This window comes from Typopeltis vanoorti, chromosome 20 (genome assembly GCF_054136105.1).
Source record: "Typopeltis vanoorti isolate ZY-2024b chromosome 20, IOZ_Tvanoo_1.0, whole genome shotgun sequence".
NCBI lineage: Eukaryota > Metazoa > Arthropoda > Arachnida > Uropygi > Thelyphonidae > Typopeltis > Typopeltis vanoorti.
The window spans coordinates 103,562,808-103,583,660 of NC_143568.1; the positions used below are offsets into that span (position 1 = coordinate 103,562,808).

The 20,853-nt window shown below is 33.1% G+C and overlaps 1 protein-coding gene across 2 annotated transcripts in view; it reads right to left on the minus strand.

The window, feature by feature from the left end:
* Positions 1–20,853, minus strand: part of LOC150095737 (putative RNA-binding protein 19) — a 288,611-nt gene that overhangs the window by 139,067 nt on the left and 128,691 nt on the right. For both annotated transcript variants that reach the window (XM_090409907.1, XM_090409904.1), the window contains exons 15-17: positions 10,607–10,664; positions 10,274–10,328; positions 3,401–3,497 (exon numbers count right to left, since the gene is read on the minus strand). In XM_090409907.1, the coding sequence (XP_090266033.1) occupies positions 3,401–3,497; positions 10,274–10,328; positions 10,607–10,664 (210 nt within the window). The remainder of the gene's footprint in view (positions 1–3,400; positions 3,498–10,273; positions 10,329–10,606; positions 10,665–20,853) is intronic.

Sequence of the window (20,853 nt, forward strand, 5' to 3'; positions counted from 1 at the left end):
TGGGCATACCACTTTAGATTAGCTCTGCTGACACATTCTTGAATGTTAACATCGTTAGTATTCAAGAATTGTTTTCTAATATCTTAATTTTTTAATATGATTCTGCCATTGATGTCACTGGCTCACTCTCTTAATTTTTCTCAGAATCCTAATGTCATATTCTCTAGTTTTTCATCAAGTGCTTTATTTCTAACCCAACTCTCAGATTCTTAACTTAAATCTGGTTTGAACATTGTCTTGTATACTGCTAGTTTGCTGTTTTGACTGATTTCTCTCTTATTCTGTTGCTATTTCCAAATTTAATTTGCCATCTTCACTAAGAATTATGTCTAAATAGCTGAAATATTTTACTTGTTCCATGGTTCTACATTGAGAATGCAGCTGAAGTTTTCTATGTTTCTGCCTATTTTCATAGTTTTGTCTTTTTATTGACAATTTTCATGCCAAGTTTGTTGCATGTGTTATGCAATTTAGTTAGAGAACTCTGGAGACGTGCACTGGACATGTTTAGGAGTACATCATCTGCATAAAGCAAGAACTAAGTTTGATATCCCCATTTCTAATATTGGGTTTAATACCACTTTCTTTCATAATACGATCCATATAGATGATGAATATGAGTAGAGATAATGTGCATCATGTATTAAGTACAGATGCTTGTCATACTGTCATGATTATCCAACTATTTGTCAGAAAGTGAAAATATGACATTAGGCCTGAACCAAGCTTATTTTTCTCCCAGTTTCTGTTCCACAATTTTTCTCAACTTCTTTTCAAGTATACTTACATAAATTTTACTTGAAACACTTATTAGAGAAATTCCTCTGCAATTCTTACATTCAGATTTATTAAATTTTTTTATAAATGGGAACTATGAAAGCTCTACTCCAATCATTTGGAATTCAAATGATTGGAGTAGAGCTTTTGACCAGGCCCTCTGAATTATGCAGTGTTAGCCACTGCAAAACTTTATACCTTAATGTTTAAGCATTTCTGGTCGAATATCATTTACTCCAGCTGCCTTTCCACATTCAAGTGTTTGATGGCTCTTTCTACCTCAAGTATTGATACGTACTCCTGTCTGCATTCCTCCAAAAATGTCTACTACTGTTCTGTCACTGCTTGTTTCATTTAACGGTTTTTCAAAGTAATTACTCCAGACATCTAGAATATCATTATCTTCAGTTTTCATTTTACCTCTATCATCTTGAATTTTCCTTTTATAGTACTCTTCTCCATTTCTAAGCTTTTTCAATAGCATCCAGAACATTTTGACTTTCCTGATATTTATTTTCTATATTCTTACTGAAGTGTCTTTCCATGACTTTTATAGCTACTTCTATACATCACTTAGCTATCTTGCAATTTTCTCTGTATTCTTTTAGAGCATCTTCTAACTTATTTGCAAGGAACTTTCAGTATGCTTTCTTCCTTTCCAGAACTGCTTCCTTTAACATCTTGCACCACCACAGTATTCTTATTTTTCTATCCTTGAAGACATATTCACCACATACCTCCCCAGCTGAATCAATCAATGTTTTCTTTAGAATTTACTACCGAGACTCCAAGGCTTGATTCTTGTTTTTAAACTGTTTTGTTTCTTCTTGAATAATGTTTGTATAGTTGAGTCTATTGTTTACCTGTAAAAGCTACTCAACTTTAATTTTCTTAAAATTTTACATACTGTTCTTTTCAATGTGATATTCATTTTTATCCTACTCAGTACTAAGTGATGGTCACTTCCAAATTTAAATCCTTTGTACACTCTTATATCCTGAACCAGCACAAAGATATCACTGTCAACAATGACACAGTCAATGAGACTTTTTTTATTTCTTGCATCTTCTTTCCACATGAACTTGTGCACATCTTTATGTTGGAACATAATGTTAGTAATGACTAGTTCACATCCTGAGCAGAAATTCAGTAGATATATATCACTATTATTAGTCCTGCCCTTTTCTCCAAATTTTCTATGTCTGGTAGAATTCATTTCCTACTCTGCTGTTTAGAACTCCAAAAAGGAGGGACTACTTTTTCTGTTTTCTTTATATCAACTGCCTGCTCTAATGATTCAAAAATTCTTAAACTTCTTCCTTAGGAGAACTTTCTGTGGGACCTTAGGTACAAATAAGTTTCATTGTCCATTTCCCCATTTTGAAGTTTATTTTCATGTTTGGTGTTGAATGCTATCACTACACCTTCCTTTTCAGTAATGCCAATTATGCATGGTACTTTATCAGTTCTTCTGCAAGTTTAATTTCCTTTTCATTAATACTCCTTATATTGATGGTTCCTATTTTCATTTCTTGTGATGCTGGGCTTATTCTTCTTCTAAAAATTTAAATTAAAGATGCCAAGAAATTAAATTCGTGATTTAATCTTTTATCCAAGTTTGCACATGAAATATCTTCACAACTGGGCTACTTGTATACAGAGGCTAATGAATTCACATCTATTGCCTCAGTGTCTCATAAAGCAAAACACACCCACTTTCGGACGTGTATAATGTTATGCATGATCCTGTCTAATCCTGTACTCTTAAAGACAGATAGACAGACAGACAGACAGAGAGAGAGAGAGAGAGAGAGAAAAACCAAACTGGTTTCAACCTTTATTGAGATCTCATCAGTGGGAGCCAGACCCAGAAGAGATACCAAGGTTAATTCAATGTAGAAGTCATATATTTACCATACAAGTAGTGAAAAGGTGAATTACATTCTTCTTCTTCTTTTAGAATGTTGAGTTGGAGTTTTTTTTCCCAGTAGCTGACTTTTCACTGTTTAACGAAAACAGTGGAGGCCATCTTTAACTAGGCAATGCTCCAGCTAGCATGAAATATCATGTTGTACCATCATATGTATTTGTGGTTTAAGCCAATAGAGAGTATACTTTGTTTGGCTAAGTGTCTAATTGCCAGCCTATCCTCATTCATTCAGTATCCAGTGGATACCTACTAAGAGGGTGTACCAAGTCAAGGTGAGGGTTGTACATTAAGATGGAAGCCCCAATCAGTTCTCCACATCCCTTAAAGATGATATAGCGGTCTCTTCCTAGTTATTTGACTTTGACTCTTAAGTGATCCTGTCTAATTATTCACCTTCTATCAATAAATAGACTCATCTAAACATTTCTCTTAAAGAGAGAGAGACAGAAACCAAACTATCTTCTCTTACAGGTGTTTATATTATTTATAGCACAATATAAATTATGCATTTTAAACACATTAATATTTAAAACTCATTTAAATATCATAATGATTATAAAGATAGAAATTCATTTTAAATGCATTATAATAACTTGTAATGTGTATGAATTAGAAAATAAAAACATTATAATTTTGTATTGGCATTCAATAAAATATGTACTATAACAGTTATATTAAAAAAAGTTTACTTACAGCATTTAGTAAATTTGCCTTAGATGTGCTATATTTCTCTGCTAATGCATCAGCCACAGCATTAGCACCAAGAAATAATGCATTCCAGTTATGAGAACTATAAAATAAAAGAACAAATTTCAAAACAGATATTTAAAAGAATCATTAACCACTGATAATGCAAAAAATAAAAATGTTTCAAATGATGCAGCACTCATCACATAACTCATTAAGAGAGCGATGCAATAAATAAATATGAGCCTGAGTAGCTAAGTCAGCATCAATGATGCCCTTCGGTGGAAAAGATGTGTTCAAATTCCATTTGGAATGCCTAGATATTCAAGCTAAGAACCTTTATCGGGACTTTTCAAATGTGAGTTAGCCAGTCTCACATAGAGGTGCAAGATTTTCTCCCTCCTAGAAACTCAGTTCTTTCACTCCACACATCAAGCAAACTGGCCAAAAGAACACATATTTACAAACGTTATATATAACACACAGGATTAACTGCCCTAGCAGAAGCAGTAAGTAGGTTTATAAGAAGCCAAGTTGCTTGGCTGTGACAGTCCACTGAGCCTAAAACAAAAGGAAAGATGTGATCACACACACACACACACACACACACACACACACACACACACACACACACACACACACACACACACACACACACACACACTAGATAATTTAGAAATGAAAATAAAAGTAAAGCGATGAGAAAAGAATCAAATATCATGAGCACTAAAGAATATATAATTGTGGCTAAAGTATATAAAATATTTCCATAATTATTCTACAAAGCATTCTTAGGTTTGTAGAAAGAAAATTAGGAATTCCAGTATAAAGACTAAATAAGTAATTCTAAGATAAAACTTTATTAGTTTTAAAATATTAGTTTTATTTTATTATTTTTTAAAAATTATTTTTATTATTAGTTTTATTAGCGATATTAGTTAAAAACTGTAATATAACTAGATTGCATTGTGGTACTTTAATTATAGTTAATATAGTCTTTCTGCACAGTAAGTTACATAATTTGGCACGTGCCATCATTGCTTTCAATCAGAGTGACTTCTTTCAGTGCAATGTCTGTGAGATGTATGCATTACCTAAAGCAAATGGGCTTTGGTTTGACAGTGATTGTGGTGGGAGAGTGTGCTGAAAATGCCAGGAAAGTGAAGTCAGAAGTGTGGGTCAGGTCGCAAGATTGAAGTGGTGGACGGAACAGAGATTATGCATGTGATGGTATAACAGAAGATAGAATTGAAGGAGAGATTAAAGTGACATGATTGAGAAAGAAAGTAAAAGTGAAGATCAAAATAATAGTAATATGATGGATATAAAGAATGAAGAGTTGGCTGTAATGAAGGACATAGTTTGGTTATGCAGAGTGATAAACAGGACGATGCATGAACTGAAACAAATGCAGAAATGTCTTGTACTCACAAGACATTTCTGCATTTGGTTCAGTTGATAACAGAAAGAAAGAAGTAAGAGAAAACAATGTTTGGCTAAGAGAGAAGTAAAAATTAAGGAGAGAGGCTATTCTATCATAAGAAGTGTGATTGGCAAGAAAGTGACAAAACCGTGCTTTGTGGGTGCAAAAAATCACAATGTTAGCAAGGCTATTAGAGTGCAAAAAGGATAAAGTGAAAAAGTTGATTGTTTTGGATGGAACAAATTATTTGAAAAGAGAAAAGTATGGTATGAGGGAGGACATGAAAGAGTTACTGAAAGTAGCAAAACAAAAGAGTAAGAGAGTTAAGATTGTGAGTCTGTCACCATGGTATGACAGAGTTGAGCTGAGAAGGCAGGCCATAATAGCAAACGAGTCAATGCATAGGTTATGCAGGAGGAATGATGTGAATTTGTGGATGTATGGAGTGAGTTTGATGGATGAAAGGACTTGTACAGGAAGGATGATATGCATCTAAATGGATTCGGTGTTCAGAGTCTGGAAAAAGTGTTGCTGAATGAAATGAAAGTAGATGTGCAAAATCTGGGAAACCAGAGCTTTTAAAAGGGGTAAAGCTGTTGAGTGAGCACACAGATATTACTGGGCAGGTGAGTGTAAGAATGTGACAAAAAATGCCTGCTGGTAACAAACCAGAATAGGATAGTTAGTATAAAGTGTAAGGACAATGGTGGGCATAAGGGGGCCATTGCAGTTTATGTACACCAATGCCAGGAGCATTTGGAACAAGGGGGAGGAATTTTTGGCATTGGTTAGTTCATCCTGACCAAAGGTTATTGACATGAGTGAGACAAGGCTTATAGATATAGTTAGTATGATAGAATGTGAAGGGTACAGTGTGTTCAGGTAGGTACAGTGTGTTCAGAGAGAAAAGAATGGGGGAGTATTACTGATGATAACCAATGAACTGCAACCAAAGAGAGTAGAAGTTCAACTGTAGGCCAGTGAAAATAGCACATTTGAGGCTATCTGGTGAGAGATAGGGGCCTGCAGAACAAAATATACAGTTGGATGCTTCTATAGATCAGAGAATATAAAGAATGACGGAGATAGCATGCATCAGCAAATAAGATCAATGAGTGGAGGACAAGTAATTATTATGAGGGATTTCAACTGGGAACATAGACTGGAAGGAGGAGAGGACACATGGGTGGAAGGAAATAAAATGCATGCAGTTACCAAGGAATAATTACCTGAGGCAGCATGCGATGGAATGTGCTAGGGGTTTGAGAGTGCTAGATCTAGTAATTACATCAGAGAATTTGTCTATAACCAATATGACCACATTGCCACCAATTAGTGAGAGCGATCGTATGGTCTTGACGTGGGAGGTGGCTAAATATGTGGAATTTTCAGTTAAAAGGGGATATGTGGAATTAGAAGCTGGTAAGTATGACAAGTTTAGGAGATTGCTTGGATCAGTGCCATGGCATGTAAAACTGCAAGGGCTGAGTGTTGATAGTTCATGGGAAGTTGCAAAGGAGTGTTTGAGGGAAGTAATAGCAGACAGCATGCCTAGAGTCAGGAGAATAAATCAAGTGGGAGTTGAAGTGATAAATATTGTCATTAAGCTGGAGCTAAAAGAAAAGAAAATTTTGTGGAGGGAATTCAACAAGGCAGCAGATCACAAGAGCAGTACAAAGCACAGCCAGAAGGGTAACAGTGTAGTAAGAAAGGCTAAATCAGAGTATGAAAGGAAATTAGCAGTGCAGGCCCAAGATAATTCCAAAGAGTTCTTTTGGCATGTTGCAAGTAAAAAGAAGAATGTTTATAGCAGAATGATTTTGATGAATACCAATGGTAGGGAGGTAACTGAAAGGCACAGTAACAATGGTAACTGAAAAGTACTCAGGCAAAATAATAGAATTACTAAGTGAACACTTTGGAAGAGTATATCAGGTGGAGATATTGCAGTCATATATAGAAACTGAGGTAAATGAACTGGAGGTGAAAGCATATTACAGAACCTTGAAGTAAATACAGCTATGGGATTAGATGGTATACCAGCTTGAGTTTTAAAAGAAGGTGCTAAGGAATTGGCAGTGCCTTTGACCATGTTGTTTAATCTGAGTCTCAGTTCTAGGTTAATCCTAAGGGGTGGAAGGGTGGGGGGGGAAATAGTTTCATTGCATAGAGGAGGCTCCAAGACTGATGCAGCATATCAGGAGTGTCGTAGTCAAGGTACTGGAGAAGTTGGTCAAGAGCAAAATATAGGACTGGATATATAAGAGATGGAAAGAGTTTTGTCGTGATCTTGTGTGTCAGATGAGGAATATTCATAGTATATATTCTAATACTATGAATAAATACTTATTCATAATATTTTGTCTATTTTAAAGTAGTTGTAGTTACCGGATAAAACGACATGACAAAGATAACCAGTTCTGTGTCAAGAGCTGTGTCATTAGAACAAATATTTTCTGACTACATGTAAATGTGTTAAGGATGTCGTACTGTTTGGATGAATAATAGTGTGATTGTTTCTTTAAGTACCTTCTTGTGTGTGGGGAGAGGATAGGTAAACAAAAAAAATACTCAATCATTTGAAAGACGGTATCTAGTGTATCTAGGAAGAGAGGACAGTTGTTACTTTTTTTTTATCAAGTATTTTTATATTATCTGTTTAAATGTACTACAGTTGTATTCTAATGTGTAGTCCATGGAATAAACAGCAAACAAATTATTCTACACAGTGCAGTAAGATTATTGGTTTGAGTGTAGTAGCACTGAGTGCTACTTCACTCCCCCCCCCCATACATTTATACAAATCTCTTGCCTCCTTTATTAAAAAATTGTCTTCACTTCAAAACAATAAAAATTCTTATCCTCAAAAATTCAAACATCATCAGCTTTAATATTGCTTCTTTTTTTTTTTTTTTTTAACTGGTTTACCACTGACAGACCCTTAATCTAATTAAGCCACGCTTTCCCCCTGATATCTGAATTATTCAACTTCTATAAATTCAAGTTTACACAGAGCTGAAAAATAAACAAGTTATTTCTCTAGCCAGATTTTATGTAGAACTCTGGCTTGATAATAATATTTGATATTTGATAAAAAAAATACTTGATACTAGAGAACATAGCACTGAGTGCTATGTTCTCTAGGTGTTCTACATAAAATCTGGCTAGAGAATAAACTTGTTTATTTTTCAGCTCTGTGTAAACTTGAATTTATAGAAGTTGAATAATTCAGATGTTAGGGGGGAAAGCATGGCTTAATTAGATTAAGGGTCTCTGTCAGTGGTAAACCAGTTAAAAAAAAAAAAAAAGCAATATTAAAGCTGATGATGTTTGAATTTTTGAGGATAAGAATTTTTATTGTTTTGAAGTGAAGACAATTTTTTAATGAAGGCAGCAAGAGATTTGTATAAATGTATATGTGGAGAGGAAGGGGGGGAAGAGAAGCTATCTGTTCTTCAACTGAAGGATAAAGAGGATATCACATTTAGGAATTTTGGAGATCTCAAAAATCAGGAGTGTTTTAACATGATATGGCTTTAGTGTTTTTTTTTTTTTTTAAAAAAGGATAAGAGAGCTTTTTTTTAAAAATAATTTATTCACTTTTTCCCTTTTGCAAATCAGTAGTATCATAATTCAAAATCTGGTAAGCAGAACAATTATTCATTTGTCTGTTGTATTCTATTTCATTCATTATGATAGTCACATCACCCTTACCTGCATTGGTTATAATAATTTTCTTGTTGTTGTATAACTTTTTTGTAAGACAGGCCACTATTTCTTTTTTTGTGTGGAATGGTACATTTAAGAGATATGCATTTTATCAGAATGTTGGCAATATCTGTATGAACAGTAGTTAATGCCATTAGTCAAGGTCATAACTTGGCTATCACTCCTAGATAAGTACTCATTTTAGAAAAAACAACAAGCATCTGACGTGAGATCTATGATTTCTCTTCCTCTCTTGCTCAGTAGTTAAGATCTCTTTCTCTCTCTCAGTAACCAAATTTTAGGCAGTGTAATGTAAAATGACCCCATAGCTTTGTAAAATATACATTACTAACTCTTTATTTCATGTAATTATTTCACTCATTTAATCAAGGACTTGCACAGATTTATGAACTTAAATGTCATCATCATCAAATTCCTGACATGTACCCACAAGGGATATACAGGATATCACAGTACTACATGAAAAACTTACGTCATTACTAACTTCCTATCTCCAATTTTCCACCAAATCAATCTGTTACCTGTGAAGATTCCAACATTATCAGATCTTATATTTCTATCTTCTAAGGCACTTTTTAATGTATCAATCCACTGATATCTTGGTCTAGGTAAGCCAAGAGATTCGAGAGTGGCAGAATCCATTTTTATGATTATCAAGTAAGTCGCTGAAGAAAACTCATGTAGTTCCTTGATACTTCCAGAGCATTTGATAAGACCTCTTAAAGACCAACTTTTTTAGCACTCTATTTTTTTCTTCAAAGCTTATAGTATTCAAATATTTGACATTCAAGATCATTCATACCTAATGTCTTTCAGCATTGATCTTCTCGTACATACAGCCAGAAGAAAAGGAACATTACTGTGTAGACACAGGAATCGAATAAGAACTGTGCCGAAAATGAATGTAGCATATGGAATTCAACTCATTGTAAGTACTTAAGAGGAATATGTAAATACTTCCAGAAAATTCACATTTACTTTAAGAGTAAGTGAACCGCTGTAAATGCAAGTTATTGTTTATTGAGTATACACTTGGCAAGTTAAATGTTTGGTGAATAGGAATGACTAGTAAATTGTCCTAAGCTGTGTTTAGGTTATAAGATAGAATTGTTGGAAAACTGAGCTAAGATAGAATTACTTGTAGTTATCTATAACTTGTAATTTCTTTATATCCATGCTCATATGTGGACTGAACTGTATAAAAATAGGTTTCTTGGTTAAATTAAATTAGTTTGTGAACAACACATTGTGACTGATTTGTCAATGCACTAATCCCAAACTATGAACCTACATGTATCTGATAAAAGAGGAGCAAGATAATTTTAATATTCTAAGTAATAAGTTTAAGCCACAACTGATATAAGGTAAAGGTCCAAGTTAATGGGGAATAATATCTGCTTTGTCTTTATTCAAGTTTCTTACAAACTCGCACTCAATGAGTAGTTTAACTGGTGCAGTAGTAAATCAAATAAATTTGTTAAATTACAGAGTATGAACGATAATAAGAAAGCAAAAGTACAAAGTGAAAGCAGATACAATAAAAAGGCATAGATTAAGACAAACAGGATATGACAGCAGCCTACCTCTATTGGAAACTACTAAATTAAGCTAATGAATAGACTAACAAAGGAATTGTATTACTTCTTTGTTTTTCTACTAATTTTTTTTTAAATTCTAGTTCAATATATTAAATCTTGAAAATTCACAAAATAAAAGTCATTACATACCTTCCGCTAAATTCTTTTAACTTTGCTAGCTTCTTCTGCTTGAATGTCATTTCACCTATGTTAAATAAACAAAAGGATATGCTGAAACTTAAAGTTAGAAAGAAATAAAGAAGTTTCTAAGACTATTAGTGAAATTTTATTATTTCATTAATAAAATAAGGATATTTAACATTCAGGAATGCAATGTTGCTTTGTATGGTAATTAAAAAGTTAATACTTTTAAGTTTAGTGTGACAAAATATTTGGGAATAACTGAGCAGTTCCCTTTCTTCCCTAAAAGAGTAATAATTGCTGTCCAATAAGTATCTTTAATCATGTTTTTTATTATCTTACCAGTTGTTTCATTAATTTCTTTTTTACTATGAGCTGGCAGCAAATGCAGTAAACGACCCTGAAATTGAAAAAAAAAAATGAACATTTCTTCTATTTTAATTCATAATTGTAATATGTTAGCATCAATGTCAAACATCAGATTTCTGTTATCCATTTATTACAAACACAGCATAAATTCCAAATGAGTAATGTGAATATAGAGTTAAATAATTCATTAAAATTTTAAAATATCTTATTTATTTATAACCTAATGAATTTTGGAAAAGACTGAATTATTAAAACAAAAATCTAAAATTCATAAATTTCTACAATTTTGCTATCTCTTGCCACTACCTTGATTTCTAGCATTTACAAATTCACAAGCTTATGTATATATTATGCAAATCTCTTCTTGGACACCCATTAACTTCCTTTTTTCACTAAGGTAATTTTGCCTCAGCCTTTCTACTTTCTCCTAAGAAGCCATTTTCAGCCTCATATTACCTAGCAATATTAAGTGCCAAATGGGAGAACTTTCATGATTTTTACTTATTATTTTGTTGTTGTTGGATTATTATTTCTAGCCTTCTGATTCAAACATTCTTTCAGTGAAGCACTATTTCACTGAAAAAGTGCATGCAAATTCACCAAATATCAAGAATCCCACTTTAAATTTGTATCCTAATTTAAATTTTGGTTCTCCAAGAAATGTTGAAAGGCTGTTCCAAATAAGAATCAAGAATGATGCAACTGGTTTCATTTTACTAGCTTCATTTTTTGGCCTGTGGAAAAGCTTGCAATGGTTGCAAACAAATTATGAATACATCAAATTCCATAAACAGAAACCTTCCATAGGAAGGTTTCTGTTTATGTCTATGGAAATTGTATTTTTTTTTTTTTTTTTTGGTCCCTTCCCTAAGCAACTGGATGAATATTTTGCATAGTCTTTCCAACCTCTTTTGCATCCAGATAAATCTACTGTATTATTAAGAAAAAGCTAATCTTCTGGCTTTTAAATTTTCTCCAGCTGTTGCATCATATGTCAGTAAATGTCTTCCTACCATTCCAAATATTCAATGTTTCCTTTGATTGTTCAGCAGAAAGGAATCAGAAGAATCAGATCCAATCTGAATATCAAAAAGGATCTCTTGCTTTCTCTGACTGTTCAGAAGGTTTCTAGGAAGGAACAGAACTTGAGCATCCAACTGCTGTTATTGATCTCAGCCATTTATAACATAATGAAGAAATCCTTCAACACTATTTAGAAATCCTCAACTAATAAATCATCACCAGATTCTGTCACTGACGATCAACATGAATTTTTTTATTTATGTTATCCACCTTTGGATAACATAAATAATAAATTATTACTCTTTTAGGAAAAGTTCAGAGAAAGTGAAGTGGCTGCTCTTGATATTTCTAAGGCATTCAACTAGGCCTGACATAAATATGTATTTAAACAAAAAAACATGCTAGATCATTAAAACAGGACTGAACAGGTTAACTTAGACTGACACTTAATATAAAGTTATGCATATTTTGCCATTTTTCAGACTACTAAATAAGTATAAAGAATTACACAGAAAGTTGTATAAATATTAAAAAGCAATTAGCCAACACAGGTACATATCACCCAAATAACCACATTAAATTATCAATATAGCTGCATCAAGCATCAACTTGCATCTGTCATAAAATCTAATTATTGCTGTTTTTCAAATATGGTTGGGAAATGGCTAAGTTTCTAAATCATGCATTTAATTAAGGCTTCCATATCATAAAGTTATGATATGGAAGCCTCCATTTCCTAAAGTTATCTCTTGTACAGTAAGAGTTTCATGTAAAAGAATAGCTTCCATCAACTCCTAAATTATCTGTCATAAATAATAATAATCTGCTTGGAATGAAACAAAGATATTACTCCAATCCATTTCATGGCATTCTATAGTAAGGTCTGTTTTGTCAATGGAATGATAAAATAGGACTTAGAAGGAAAACCATGCAAACACAGTTTTCCTTCTAAGCAGAAAACTGAGCATATTTCTACCAATTTTCTATCCCACATAAGTATTGCAACACTGACATAAAATCTTGTAAACATTTCATAGGTGGGTGATTAAAAAGTTATATTTAACTCACCTATTGGGGGACCCTGTAACCTCTAGACAGTGTGCCCCCTGGGTGGCAGATAGGAAGAGTCCACACACACATATATATATGGTGGTGTGGTCCGAATATATTGAATAAGGACTTGTGGACCAACAGGGTTATAAAGGATAATCATCTTGATTGTAAGAGAAGTGGCATTCCCATGGTCCCCTGGCTGGATCTATCCTCTTCTTTCTCTACTTTGAGGAAGATCCACTCACTTTAATCTTTCCTATAAGGCCTTATCAGCCACCTCTTCTTATTGTATGACTTTTATGCTATTGGAGTACTCGAGGACCATGGGGTCTTTCCATTTCTGGAATATATTTATGTCACCTCTATAAACTACTCTACTATAATTCTACTCTATTTTACTATAATCTACTCTTTCCCCTTCAATATACCCTATGGATTAAAATTTGGAAGAAGGCTAGTTCAAGGTAGCAGCCCTACCACTAGACTCATCCAGACTAGTCACCTGACATGGAGAACATTATTCTACTTTTAAGCCGATAGAGAAAGTTAATCGGAATGAACCTATGGAAAAGGCAAAACGAAAATGGAAATGACAAAATATAATACATATAGCAAACTGGAACATAAGAGGAATAGCATATAAAGATATAGAATTAGACCAAATATTAAATGAAAGAAATTTTCAAATAGCATGTAATCACTGAAAAAAAAAAAAAATAAATAAAATAAAATAAAAGAACCATGAGAACTGAATATTTTAATGTAATATATAATAATATATAATATATATAATGTAATATATCCACTAAAAATCAAAAAATCATAATATATAGTGGAGGTGACAGAGACCAAAGAACACTAGCAGGTGTTATGATTTGGATTCATAATTCCCTTTTGATATAGTTAAAAAATTATAAATTATAGAATCAAAATACAATAGATTCAATATTTCAATATTTGAAATTCAATATTTCATATTGAAAAGAATAACATGTAAGAAATTATGTTGAATTTTTTCTTGACAATTATTCATAAGACTATTACACTTTTTTTATAAAATCTTTATCAAGTAGCTTTATTTTTATCCTCCTACATGTTTCGCCAATACATTTCTATTGGCTTCCTCAGGGAATGGCCTTCCAAAAATTCACAAAGAAGGTATACCATTACTTCTAATAGTTGATGGAATCTATTCTCCCACTTACCAACTATCCAAGCATCTTGCGAAGATTTTACAACAACACATTCACGTCTCGGATACTTATATTAAAAACTCAAAACATTTTATAGATAAAATAAAAAATATCCCTATTTTTGAAGAGGATATACTAGCAAGCCTGGACATCACATCTCTGTTTACTAACATTCCAGTGGTTGAAGTCATCAACATCTTAGAGAAATTGTTCCCAAGAAACATCACTACTTTGTTCAATCACTGTTTAACTTCTAACTATTTCATTTGGCAAGAAACGATCTACAAACAACTAACTGGATTAGCTATGGGTAGCCCCCTCTCACCTTCAGTTGCTGACTTATTCATGGAAGATCTAGAGAAAAAAATCTTAACCCAGATCTTTCCAAAACTGAAAATTTGGTACAGATATGTAGATGACATCTTTATCATTTGGGATCATACAAAAGAAGAACTAATGAATTACCTCAACCAAATCAATAGTTTCCACAATACCATCAAATTCACATTAGAAATGGAAAAAGATAAAAAACTGCCATTCCTTGACGTTTTAATAAAGAAACAATCCAATAATAGTATCAACCTATCTGTATACAGAAAACCTACAAATACTGGACATTACCACCATTTCAACTCAGCTCATCACATAGCTCAGAAAATTAGCATTATCCATAGTCTCAAGAAAAGAGCTATACAGTATACGACAGACAAGGCTGACCTACTCACAGAATTAACCACAATATCCAGAGAACTTTCTTTAAATGGTTACCCAAAAAGACTCTATAACAAGATTCTATTTACTGATATACCACATCGACAACGTGATGACGTCCAATACATCAGTACAATTACGATTCCTTTTGTCAACAACCTTTCCAAAAAATTAGCTAACCTTTTAAAACCACATAAGATCAGAGTGGCATTCAAACCAATCAACACTATTCGGAAATTTTTAAGATCACCAAAAGATCCTCACCCATTCTACAAATACTCTGGAGTATATAATATTCCTTGTTCATGTGGTATTAGTTACGTAGGTCAGACATCTAGAAGCTTCGAAACGAGAAAGAAAGAACACATAGGATATGTCAGAAATAACAGACAAGACATTTCAGGCCTTTCATGCCACTTTGCCTCTACTAACCATCACATTGAGTGGGATAAGAGCCTTATGCCATACATAGAAGATAACTACCATTCAAGAACCTTCAAAGAAGCAGCTACAGTCATCCGTAAAACTGAAAACCTAAACAAGAATCAAGGTCTAATTTTACCAGAAATTTGGAAAACTTTTATCAGATCATTAAATATCAAAGAAATGAACTTTCATAACAATTACGTCATGAGTCATTACGAATAAATCATGTTAACGAGACATGCACACTGTCACGCACAATACCAATTTTTTGTGTGATTTAGAACCATCGGTTATAACCTAGTCTGTAACCTTCATTTTTGCTTACTGATTTGTATTCCCTGAGGATGCCAATAGAAACGGATTGGCGAAACATGTAGGAAGATAAAAATAAAGCTACTTGATAAAGATTTTATAAAAAAAGTGTAACAGTCTTATAACATGTAAGAAAGTTTTAAAGCGAATAAAAGTTGAGCAGCTCTCAGATGCGAACTACACAAAGATTATTGAAGAAAAAATGAAAGAGTTTCAGAACAGGAACCAAACTTTGGAGATTCAATGGCAAGCCTTGAAGAAAATCTTGATTGATTCAGCCAGAGAGGCATGTGGTTAGGTTGTCTGCAAGGATAAAAAAATCAGAACTCCATGGTGGACACAGGAAGTTAAAGAGGCAGTGAAGGAAAAGAAGAAAGCATATCAAAAGTTCCTGGTAAATAAGTCAGCTTGTGCTCTTAGAGAATACAGAGACAAATGTAAGAAAGCTAAACACTGTGTAAAACTAGCTAAACAAAAGTCATGGGAGGATTTTGGCAAGAACATGCAAAATAAGTATCAAGAAGGTGGAAAATATTCTTGAGGTTGTTGAAGAAGATTAGAAATGGAGGAAAGAGTGCTGTAAAAGGAGTTAGAGATGATAAAGGTGACATGAAAACAGGAGAAAAAGATATCCTTGAAGTATAGAGTAATTACTTTGTAAAACTGCTAAATGAAACAAGCAGTGATGACAGCACAGTGGTAAAAAACTGACCAGGCATGCAGTCAGGAATACATATCCATACTTGAAGTAGAAAAAGTCATCAAAGGCTTGAAATGTAGAAAGGCAGCAGGAGTAGATCATATTTGACCAGAAATGCTGAAGTATGGTGGTATAAAAGTCTTGCAGTGGCTGCACTGCATAGTTCTGAAGGCCTGGGCATAGGGACGAATTCCCAATGATTGGAGTAGAGCTGATATAGTACCCATATATAAAAAGGGAAATGAAACTGAATTTGAGAATTACAGAGGATTCTTTTATGAGTGTTCTTGGTAAGATACATGCAAGTATATTTGAGAAATGGTTGAGAAGAATTGAGGAAGAAAAGCTTGGTGAAAAACAAGCTGGATTCAGGCCAAATAAAGGCTGTCAGGATCAGATCTTCACTTTATGACAAATAGTTGAGAAATCATCGGAATATAACAAAGATCTCTATTTAAGTTTTGTAGATCGGGAAAAGGCATATGACAAGCTGTCAAGAGAGAAGCAATTCAATATGCTACAGTTATATGGTGTCAATGGGGCATTATATCAAGCAATACTTAGTCTTTCTTTGAGTTGTAAGTCAGCAGTTAGAATTGAAGATGGTTTAATGTTAAATCTGGTGTGAGACAAGGATGTACATTATCCCCACTGTTATTCATTATCTATATGGATCACATTATGAAGAAAAGTGGTATTAAACATGATATCAAAATTGGAGATGTTAATGTCAGCTCTTTGCTTTATGCGGATGATGTTATACTTCTAAATAAATCCGCTACAAGTCTGCAAGATTCTCTGACTAAATTGAATAACTGTTGTATTAGATATGGTATGAAGGTCAGCAATAAAAAGACAAAGACAATGAAAATAGGCAGAATCATTGAAAATGTCAACTGTGTTGTGAATGGAGAACCTGTGGAACAAGAAAAACATTTCAGCTACTTGGGCACGATTTTTAGTGAAGATGGTAAATTCAATATAGAAATAGACAACAGAATCAGCAAAGCTGGTATAGTGGGAAGTCAATTGAATAAATTCATATATGGAATAAGAGAGAAATTAGTCGGAACACTAAATTAGTTGTATACAAGACAGTGTTCAAACCAGTTTCAACTTATGGATCTGAGAGCTGGGTCAGAAGTAAAACACTTGAACAAAGACTAGAGACTGCAGATATGAGAATCCTGAGAAAGATTATAGGCGTGAACAGATGGCATCAATGGCAATATCATATTAAAAACGAGGATATTAGGAAAGAACTTGACATTGTCAGCATCCAGGAATGCATTAGCAGAGCTAATATCAGGTGGTATGGTCACTTAAACAGAATGGACAAGGAAATATTGGCAAAACAAGTGTTCTCTGCCAGGATGGCAGGAAAACGACCCAGAGGAAGACCAAGATATAGGTGGATTGATACGGTACAAAGTGCCTTAGACGATAGAAATATAAGATCTGATAATGTTGGAGTCTTGACTAGTAACAGACTGATATGGAGGAAAATTGTAGATAGGAAGTTAGTAATGATGTAAATTTTTCATGTAGCACTATTATATCCTGTACACCTCTTGAGGGTACAAGGCAAGAATTTGATGATGAAGAATAATAGAAGCTAGAATAAAAACAGACAGAGGTTTTATGTAATAATAATTAGTTTATATACCTCAAAAGAAGGAAGAGAACAGGATAATATTGAATTTTATAATCAGTTACAAAATATATAATAAAATAAATAAAAATGATTATGTAATATTAGCAGGAGACTTAAATGCAAGAATTGGAAACATGAAAATTAATAATAACGTTTATTTATTTATTCATATGGAGGTACCTCCCTTTTCTCCCCCATCCCTATTGGGGCAAGTTGAGCCCCCTTATGGGGGGGGTTAAGTATTTATGGCTGTAGATCCATGTGTGTGTGTTCACGGGGCCGGTTTGCCTTCTTGCTGGATGAAAAACCCTGCTCTCCACGCCCAAGACCAACTACTTGGCTATGGCTGATGAAGATCCTTAAGCTCCTCACGTCGGTGACAGGAATCGAGCCCAGGACACTCCTTCCCCAGGCATATGGTTGCGAAGTGCATAGCCACTAAGCTAACCGCGCGGACAATAATAACATAGGAATATATGAAGAACATACTCTAAACAGGAATGGTAAAAATTTGATTGACTTTGTAGTTTATGATAAACTTAAAATAATTCTTTCTATAAACAAAAAGACATACATAAATATATTTGGACAGCAAGAGAATGGAAATCAGTATTGATTACTTTATTCTAAATGTTCTCTTTAGATCAAAGTTCTCTTTAGATGTTAGAGTTCACAGATGATATGAAATAAGTGGTGACAACTTCCTCATTAAAATAAAATCAAGATTACCTCAATGGCTACAAATACCACCTCAATGGCTACAAATAACAAGATCAGAAAGAAAATTTAAAACATTTTTTAATAAAAGTAGATTATTAAATGACACAAATATACAACACTATATGAACAAAGAATTAACCAATATTTCGATAAAATAAAACAAAATGAAATAGAATGGCTTAATATAAAAACAATACTAAATACAGCAGCAAATGAAAGCTTCAGAAAGAACAAAAAATTCAATAAAAGGGAAAAAACTGAAGATATGGGATGATACAAAGAAAGAATCAAAATGAAAAAAGAAGCCTATCACAAATGGTTAAGCAGTAAAAGATTAGAACATGAAATAGAATATAAAAGAATAAGAACCATAGCTAAAAGAGAAGTCAGAAAAAGACAAAATCATGGAACAAATTTGTTCTAATTTAGAACATGATTTATATAAAATAAAATCATATATAAGATTCTGAACCACTTAAGTACAGTTACTTAAGAAAACATAAAAAATTAAACACTGCATTAGTATTAGATGAATTTCTAAATTTCTATACAGAATTGTGGACAGATAAATATTTTAAAAAAGATAACTGGCAAATATTTAATGAAAATGAAAAGGAAATAACTAAAGAAGAATTAGAAATCAGCTTGAAAGAAACAAGAAACGGAAAATCATCTGGAGAAGATAAGTTAGGTTCAGAATTATATAAATATGCAGGAACAAGACTCAAAGAAAGACTCCTATTATTTTAAAATAAAATCTATTCAACTAGTAACCCCCCCCCCCCAATAGAATGGAAAAAAGCAATTGTGATCCCTATTTTTAAAAAAGGTAGTAGAAATGACCCTAAAAATTATAGAGGTATAAGTATATTAAATTCCTGTTACAAAATATACAGCAGAATTTTAAATAACAAACTAATTATAATAAATTTAGTTTAATTCTTCACCAAGTGTGAGCAAACAAAGTTTGTGCCTGAAAATATCTTCAGGACTGGGTTAAGGTAGTACAACACCAGGCAACTTGTAGCAAAGGTGGACCAAGATAACATCACTCCTATCTCAGTATCTCCCATAATGCAAAATACAACTCCTTGCAGATATGTATAATGTTATGCATTAAGGGAAGGGCTACTACCGTTTAGATTATTTTCGATTAGTTTCGATTTATTGAGGTCTCTTCAGTGGGAGGCGGGCCCAGAGGTGGAGATACCAGGCAGAAGCAATGACAGGTCATCTTTACCTATAGGAGTTGCCAAACGGTGTGCCATCTTTTTTTATTAAATTACTCTGGATTTACAGAAAGATGTTGAAAGTTTATTTTTCACTTGGTTAGACTATAATAAATTTAGTTTAATCCTTGTGTGAGCAAACAAAGTTTGTGCCTGAAAATATCTTCAGGACTGGGTAAGGTAGTAACAACACCGAAGCGCTCCCGCTGAAGAGACCTCAATAAAGGTCGAAACTAGTCTGGGTAGTGGCCCTTCCCTTAATGCATAACATTATACATATCCGCAAGGAGATGCGTTTTGCATTATGAGAGATACTGAGATAGGAGTGACGTTACCTTGGTCCACCTTTGCTACAAGTTGCCTCACATTGTACTACCTTAAACCAGTCCTGAAGATATTTTCAGGCGCAAATTTTGTTTGTTCACACTTGGATAAAGGATTAAACTAAATTTATTATAGTCTAACCAAGTGAAAAACAAACTTTCAACAAACTAATTAAATATTCTGAAAACTTTATTTTAGAAGTAGAGAATGGATTTAAAAAAAGATGATCATGTATAGAGACCTGGCCTTCTGCCTAAAAGTAATAACAGAGAAAAGAAGAGAATACAATTTAGAAACATATGTTACATTTATTAACTTTGAAAAAGCATTTGACAAAGTTAAAAGAAGTATTTTATTTAACATATTACAAGAAAGACAAATACCAAATAATATTCTAAAAACCTATCATAAGTATATATGAAAATAATCAAATACAAATAAGGTTAAATTATGAACTATCATGCACGAGAAAGATAAACCAAGGCGTCCAACAGGGATGTCCCCATTCACCAACTCTTTTTAATATTTATTTAAATTAAATAATAATAGATTGGAATAAAAATTCCCATCAAGATATTAAACATTCTCCTACTGTGAACTTAAACACTCTCCTTTTTTGCTGATAATCTAATAATAATTACAAATTCTGAGATAACTTACAGAAAGATATTTTAAATTTAAATGAGATAGCCAAAGATTATGGAATGATAATATCAACAGAAAAATCAAAAACAATGGCCTTTAAAGGACAAGATCCAATAAGAACTAAAATAGTAATAGATAGCAAGATTTTGGAATGAATTCATTTAACTACCTAGGATGTATGATTACGTACAAAAATGAAAAAGATATAAATCTAAAAATCATGAAAATAT